This window comes from Gregarina niphandrodes (assembly GCF_000223845.1).
Source record: "Gregarina niphandrodes unplaced genomic scaffold scaffold00008, whole genome shotgun sequence".
NCBI lineage: Eukaryota > Apicomplexa > Conoidasida > Eugregarinorida > Gregarinidae > Gregarina > Gregarina niphandrodes.
In genome coordinates, this window is record NW_011645779.1 from 62,777 (window position 1) to 70,153 (window position 7,377).

At 50.6% G+C, this 7,377-nt stretch overlaps 5 protein-coding genes across 5 annotated transcripts; 1 reads left to right on the forward strand and 4 right to left on the reverse strand.

Moving 5' to 3' along the window:
- Positions 1 to 95: 95 nt before the first annotated feature.
- GNI_054160 (hypothetical protein) lies at positions 96 to 563 on the reverse strand (the record flags this gene model as incomplete). The annotated part of the gene is made up of 1 exon (XM_011131562.1): positions 96 to 563. The coding sequence occupies one exon, from the start codon at positions 561 to 563 to the stop codon at positions 96 to 98; it is 468 nt and encodes a 155-aa protein (XP_011129864.1).
- A 583-nt stretch (positions 564 to 1,146) lies between these two features.
- Positions 1,147 to 3,054, reverse strand: GNI_054170 (mannose-6-phosphate isomerase; the record flags this gene model as incomplete). The annotated part of the gene is made up of 1 exon (XM_011131563.1): positions 1,147 to 3,054. One exon carries the CDS (start codon positions 3,052 to 3,054, stop codon positions 1,147 to 1,149), a length of 1,908 nt encoding a protein of 635 aa, XP_011129865.1.
- A 108-nt stretch (positions 3,055 to 3,162) lies between these two features.
- GNI_054180 (putative U2 small nuclear ribonucleoprotein B) lies at positions 3,163 to 4,260 on the reverse strand (the record flags this gene model as incomplete). Its single annotated transcript, XM_011131564.1, has 2 exons — positions 3,163 to 3,863; positions 4,125 to 4,260. The coding sequence occupies 2 exons, from the start codon at positions 4,258 to 4,260 to the stop codon at positions 3,163 to 3,165; spliced, it is 837 nt and encodes a 278-aa protein (XP_011129866.1).
- Positions 4,261 to 4,458: 198 nt separating this feature from the next.
- GNI_054190 (putative nucleolar protein Nop56) lies at positions 4,459 to 6,174 on the forward strand (the record flags this gene model as incomplete). The annotated part of the gene is made up of 2 exons (XM_011131565.1): positions 4,459 to 4,589; positions 4,791 to 6,174. The coding sequence occupies 2 exons, from the start codon at positions 4,459 to 4,461 to the stop codon at positions 6,172 to 6,174; spliced, it is 1,515 nt and encodes a 504-aa protein (XP_011129867.1).
- An 84-nt stretch (positions 6,175 to 6,258) lies between these two features.
- On the reverse strand, positions 6,259 to 7,281 carry GNI_054200 (hypothetical protein; the record flags this gene model as incomplete). The annotated part of the gene is made up of 2 exons (XM_011131566.1): positions 6,259 to 6,956; positions 7,272 to 7,281. 2 exons carry the CDS (start codon positions 7,279 to 7,281, stop codon positions 6,259 to 6,261), a joined length of 708 nt encoding a protein of 235 aa, XP_011129868.1.
- Between the last annotated feature and the right edge of the window lie 96 nt (positions 7,282 to 7,377).

The following is a 7,377-nucleotide window of genomic DNA, read 5'->3' on the forward strand; positions in this document are numbered from 1 at the left end:
CCCCCCCCTCTAACGACCCCATAACCCGCCCATTGGGCCCCCCTACTGCTGGTTGAACTAGTTGAAAACGAAGTGAATGAATGACCTGGTTAAAATTAGGACCCAAAAGAAACGTCTTGTTGTTGATTTTTTATGTACTGATCCTTCCGCACACGTTTGATAGCTTTGCGTTCTTCCGCCCACTTGTAATCGAGCATTTGTAGCGCGTCTATTTCGCGAGGATCGAACTGAACCGGTGACACTAAAGCAGCCGATTCGCCCTGTTCGGACACAATTTTGAAATATGGGTCAGAAACTGGATTACCGTTCTTGGCAATCTCCTTTGGAGTGTGCCTCATGTACAGAGCAAGCCCAGGATCGTTTGCGTAGTCCACGTTTTCAATGGCTTTCCTCAAAGCCTCCCAACGATTAAATAGACTTGCCGTAAACACCTTCACCAGCTTCTCCCGCTTGAGGGGGTTTTTCTCTTGACTCACCAACAACAGCCTACGATTCATTGAATCGTCGGGCTTCTGTTGTTGACCTTGCACGTATCGACCTTGTGGATATTGTCCTCCTTGCATATAATGTCCTCCTTGGACTTGATTCAAATTGTTGGGGTACGGTGGCCAGGGTCTTCCTTGAGGTCGGCCATCTGTATAGACTAGAGGAGACGTGGCATACGCCGTCCTTTCCGGCCCGCTTTTAAAATGCTGCTGCGAGTCATCAGAAAGACGGGTCTGATAACGAATAGGCTGGTGATTAACCTGACGATTGACCCAACTAAACGTCGCCGGTAAACCCGGGTCCAGGTGAGCACCTATCAATACCATCCATCCACCACATAGCCGCTTCGATTGATGCCCGACCCGCATCCTTAGTGAATATATGTCTTTAAAAATGTCCCGAGAGGGATAAATAATTCCCCCGTTCCTGAAATTACGGAACAAAAACAAAACCAGCTCACGTCTGTGGCCTATTAAATGCTCGCCTCGACAAAGAAAATATACGGGACACGAGGACGACCGATAGGTGTGGTGAGCCAAGCCAGGTTGGCTGATGGCGCTTGCTGGCATCGTCTTCCCAACAATTCTTGATCGGCGCTGTTCTGGCGCAAACGAAAAGTGTTGACCGGAGGCGACTTCGTCGGTCGATCCTAGGGCCGAGTTAAAGAGCCTCCACGGCTGAAGTGGCGCTCTCGCTGCCTTCGATGTCCACAGTCTCTTCAATGTCCACCGTCTCCGGCTCCTCGACGGCCGACTTCATCTGGGGCTCTGTCTCAGTTTCTTCTTCGGTTGCTGGTGGCGGTTTGGGCACGGAGGCTGGTTTGACCACAGGGGTCGCGTTATCAGCTTCGTCATCGACGTCGCCGGCTTCATCACCTGGTGTCACGATGGAGGTTCTGCTCGCCCCAACGTGTTCGATGGCAGCCTGTTCGGTGGTAGCGTGTTCGGTAGCAGCCTTTTCGGTGGGATGGTCGGGTGCGGAAAGGGGTTGTTCTGCGGGGGCGGGTAGGTCGTCAGGTGCGGCTTTTTCTGGAGTCGGGGAAAGGTCTGTCTGTTTCGGGTCGGCCTGGTCGTTAAGTGTAGACAACTTCGTTTCGACGAGTTTGGAGGCGGTGACAGAGGTGCGTCTTTTTCTAGGTGAGTCTGCTTCGGAGAGTCCGTGTGCGAATACGAGTACGAGTGCCTGTCCATCTTTCATGTAGCCTTCCGTGGCCTCTTCGGAGAGCGGGGTAACAGTAGTAGCATTTTGATTAACGAGTAGTAGACACTGGCCGGCTTCGATGCGGTAGTCTACATCGTTGACTTTAATGAGGCCGCATCCAGCGAGACAGAGTACCTCGGCAGGTGAGAGGTCTTGACCTTCGTTGGGTGTGGGGGTCTTGATAAGTTTGCTCAAGTTAAGCGGCTTAGTGCTGTGGGCGGCCATTTTGAGGATGGACATGGCGAAGGACTCGGTATAGTGAGGTTCAATTTGCATAAGTTGATATGCATCAGTTTCCTCACATTCAACCTTCAACGGGGCAGGAGTATAACGGGTATAGTTAGTCAGCTCCACAAGCTTTTTTGTGTCCTGAAATTTGGGTGTAAGACCTGCACGAATCACGTTATCAGAACACTTCATAATCTCTAAACATTCGCCAGACAAATAAGCATGGATAGTGTTCGCCGCAATACCCATCGGCTGTCCAGGCTTCACGGTGTGCTTCGCCAAGAGGAACGCAGCGAAACAGCCACGATCTGTTGGGTACTTCTTCTGCAAGTCGCAAAAGGTCGCGAAACATGATGCCACTAATCTCTTGTTCGCTTCACCAGAACTCGAGGAACCACCGCCAAAGCTGGACATAAATTCACGTAACATAGGCTTCTTCGGCTTCTTCACCTTACTATAATCCACCTCTTCCACATTCAGCGCCAATGTCTGCTCAATGGCGGTCTCAATCTCCTTCTGGTCAACCATGTAAAACTGAGTCATCAAATACTTCAAAAACTCGCCTTCAGAAATTCCTGGGCTTTGACTACTCCCCCACAAACTCTTGTCATCAGACGCCTTGCCTGCGTGCACTCCCTTGCTGACTTTTGCCATCATGGTCTCGCCAATCAGACGCGCAATAAAAGGAACCACTTGCGCAATGCAGTAAATTTCTCTTGCTTTCAAGAAACCACAAAACATCTCAAAGTTCTCCGAAAGAGGAATGCACATCTCTGGCTTGTCATACGGGTCCGTGTAATGCTCTGGGTCCTCCTCGTGAAGCACCTTGGCCGTCTCGCGGTCGGGATGTAACTGGAGCGACAACGGCGCAGCTATAGACAAAACCTTCATCAGGAACGGAAGACCCTTGCCCTGCACAGAAAGCACATTGTCCATGCTGCGCTCTTCGAAGCGCTCGTCTTGCACTATCTTCGCAACCGTCGCCGGCCCATTTGGATGCGCACCCAGCCACAACTCCGCCTTCGGGACGTCAGCCTCTTCACAGACTATGCCTTGACGCTCGCTAAAGAACTGGACAGCACAGTCCTTCTCCTTAGAGCCCCAAGCATATGTCTTCACTACCCCCTTCACGGCGAACATGAAAAAATATCGACAGGAAATTACAAATATGTGTTGGCGAGCGCGCGCGCGCGCGCACGCGCGCTTTCGCCCCCAATTGTTTTCGGATTGCCGCCAGCACAACGGCCATCAGCGCTTGGCATAGGTTACGTGGACGCCCTTGTTCTCGCCCGACTTGGAAATGGACTGGAGGGCGGTGCTAGCGTTGTCGACAGTGCGGAAATCAACGAACGCGACTTTTTTGGCCTCGATGTAGCGCACTTTTTCGAACCCAGCGAAGTTGGCGAAGAGGGCTATGAGGTCACCTTCCTCCATGCCGTCGGGGACGGAGTCGCAGAAGAGGATTCGGTGCGGTTCGGCACCGACAGTGGGCGCGTCGATCTTGGCCCGCTTTTCGTTGGGCTTGGCTAGGGACAGACTGAAGGATTTGCGCTTGCCCCGTTCCTCGGCGCTAGCCGCCAAGGACCGTTGGTACTCAATCAGGTCTTGCTGCAACTGCAAAAACTCCTGCTGCAACGCGCGCTCTCGCTCCTGGATTCCGAACGGTTTGCGGCTACTCGGGTCGCTGCTCGCCGCCTGCTGCTGACGCCCAGTCGACACTTCTTCCTTCCGCTTGTCGTCATGCACCCAACTCTCCTTCCGGGCAAAATTCACTCGCATCGGCTTGCCTGAGTACAGATACCCCTGCATATCCGTTACTGCCCGTTCGGCGCTCTCCAGATCCTTGAAGCTAATGAATGCCTGGCCTCGCCTCCAGAAGCTCCGCAAGGCTGAGAAGTCCACAATATCACCAAATTTGCTAAACAAGGCACGCAAATCCTCTTCCAACTCTGCAACAACACGGTAAAGGGTGGCAACTCGGCGATATCAACATAGAACCAAAATACCACCACCATGGGGAACCCATGTGATAGGAAACCACGGGATGAGAAACCCACGCAACGAGGACCCAGGCAACAGGGCTCATGTAATGGGGAGCCATGAGATGGGGAACAAGACAATGTGGAATAGTGGTAACAGTGCAGTGTGAGCAGAATTTCTGCGAAGAGAACAGTGCTGTAGCAAACAAGTATGAAGCAAACATGTAGTACTTATGGGGTTAGTTTTCTCATTGAGGTTATTGACATATATAGTCCGGCTTGGCGGTAGTAGTTCAACTTGTTTGTTTTGCTGAATGTTCTTTTCCGGTCTTGTTAGCTTCATGACCAGTCCCATCATTCGAGACATGAGCTTTTCACCTTCAGCGTCGTGGGGTCCGTATTGGCCGAAGTCGGGGGGGGGTATTAACTGAGCACCTCCGTGATTCATCGTAGGGACCACAATAGCAGGAGGAGTCACTCCGGGTGGTGGCGGTGGGGGTTGCATTTTTGTATTGGTCGCTTGTGTTATGGGGCCGGCGGGCGAGAGGTCTTTTTTTATTGAGTGATGGGGCATTCGAAGTCACCCGACACGTATATCCTGGTCGAGACCGCTGCTGGTTACTGCTTAGGATATATAAAGGAATGGGATGCAGTGAATGCGGATGTCATCTCGAGTGAGCTCCGAGACCCAAGCAAGTAAGTCTCCTGGTTGCGGGGTCTTCTTACACTGTATGCGGCTCATGCAGTGTATGGAGGTGGGTTACTCGTATGTCGTAGGCGGGTTACTCGTACGTCGTAGGTGGGTTACGAGTATGTAGGGACTGTAAGGGTAACCCACCTACGAGTATGTAGGGACTGTATGTGTGGGTTGGTATTCTTCATCTTTATCGTTGTTAGGTTCAAGCAGATGATACAGAGCAAGGGCTTCTATCCTTTTAAGGACGCAGAGGAGGCGTTGGCTAACATTCAGTCGGTTGCTCGAGGGGATGCATCTGAGCAGTTGGTGGCATTTCTTTCGAGTACATTACCAAGTAAGAAGAAGAAGTATCAATTGGGTGTATTGGATAATGAGTTGGCTAAGGCATTGTCAAAGTGTGATTTTAATGTGTTTCATGGGAAGGATGTGTTTGAAGTTGTAAGGACATGTCGTCAGAATCTTAAATCCTTAGTTGCGAGTTTGGAGGCCCCGATTATCCATCAATTCCAGATTGGTTTGGGACACTCTTTTTCTCGGTCGAAGATTGCCACAGACCCGGCTCGACAAGATAAGCATTGTCAGCAGGCGGTGGCTACGTTGGAGTTGAGTGAGAAGACAGTGAACAAATTGGCTATGCGATTGAAGGAGTGGTATGGGTGGCACTTCCCCGAGTTGATTAAAATTGTACCGGATAATCTCAAGTTTGCACAGACTGCATTGCACATTGGTAGGCGGGATGCATACGACTGGGAAGCTGGGAAGCTCAAGCTCTTGGAGATTCTGGACAACTCGGAAGCTGTTGTAAGCGAACTTGAACAAGCCTTCAAGATGAGCATGGGACAGGACATTGTAGAACTCGACTGGATGAATATCAAGGACGCCGCCGAGCAAGTGGTTAGCTGGCATGGCTTGCGGTCGAACGTGGGCGACTATCTAAGCAACAAGATGCGGCTTGTCGCGCCTAATCTGCAGGCATTGGTAGGAGACCAACTTGGAGGCAAACTCATTACTCAGGCTGGGAGTGTAATTCACCTGGCTAAGGCTCCGGCATCCACCATCCAGATATTCGGTGCGGAAAAGGCCTTGTTCAGGGCCCTGAAATCCAGAGGACCAACTCCCAAATACGGCCTTATCTTTAACTCGGGCTTTATTGGAAAAGCTAGTTCCAAGAATAAAGGAAGAATTTCGAGATACCTAGCCAACAAAATCGCGCTTGCTTCAAGAATGGACGCATTTGGAGAAACCACCGGCACATACGGCGAGTCATTCCGACAACAAGTCGAAGACAGACTCAAGTTCCTCACCGAAGGCGTGACCCCCATGAAGAATCTCGAAGTTATGCGAATTGCCGCTGACCGGGCCAAAATTGCTGCCCAGGAATCGCCAGCTATAGTTCACACCAAAATCGACGTCCCTGGTCCCATTGAAGAGCCATCCGCCCCCATTGATGCCAAGAAGTCCAAGAAACACGTTTCCGTGAAAAAAGAAACCAAGAAAGATAAGACGGATAAAAAAGACAAGCATCGAGGAAAAGACGACGAGGAGAAGAAGAAGAAGAAGAAAGGTTCCAAAAAGGCCGAATAGATAACACCCACCCGCCCCCTATTTTTTTCTGTTGCAATTTATCCTCTCGCAATGACTATCATCATCATCATCATCATCACATCGCTAGCGCTTTTTATTTTTTCTTTGCTGCCGTCGATAATAGGTTGACTCATCCCCGAGGTTGAAACAATCCACATAGACCACAAGACAATTGACTGGATCGTGACCGAATTCATCCTTGAACATCTCTTCCACAAATTGCTTCCATTGCGAATAGCTTTCGCGTCCGGGGGCCATTGCTTGAACACACACAGAATATTCCTTCTGTCGATCTATTAATTCGGGGAAGCCGTTAACCTGGCGACTTGTAATTTCGGCCATGACCTTCTTAGTACGCTTCACGGCCTCGGCCTGGTCAGTGGTGTAGTCTGGAAGCGTCTCCACAGAGAGTTCGTAAACCACGGTCTGCTTTCCTGATGGCCTCACGGGAAGTAAAATCTGATCCATACTATCCACATATGGAAATTTCGCGGGGTCGCTGCTGGACTCACCCATGGATTTTTGCTTACGGGCCAAGTCGCTGCTGAGCTCGATAGAAATGACAGCAACTGCCCGCGCCAGAAGCGTGCTGTTCTTCAGCAGAGTCGACAGCGGGCAGCGCAGCTTCTCCTGCTCCTCGACGGTGAGCGTTTCGATTGTTCCTTCTCCAAGGGGAACACCGTTCAAGGTTACTTCCTCACGGTCGACGGGGAGTGTCGGGTAGCCCCACTTGGTACCACACGAAACGAGCCACCGTGGAGCGGCAAGCGCCCCTAAAGAGCCTAACGAAAGCACACTATTGCTTGCACGCAAACTCTTCGTTTACGGGTTCTAAAATTAAAATTAGAACCTACCGTACGCTGAACACCTGCGATTCTATCAGGACGACATATTCATAGCTGCTGACAACTACCGAGAGTTGAACCAACGATACAACCGCACCAAACAACATCTAACGACCTATGGCTTCAAAGTCAACCCGCAGAAAAGCCAACTACGTTGTACGAACATACTCGGATACGAACTACTCAACCACACACTGACCATACCGACAAAGAAATGGCAGACCATACAACACCTGATAGATACCAACTTACACGCCAACATTACTCGGGCTGCGCAAATACTACAATACTACAAGCATGCACTAACTACAGCTCAACAAAGAATCGTCACTAAGCTACTGCAACAAAAAGTCAAAGA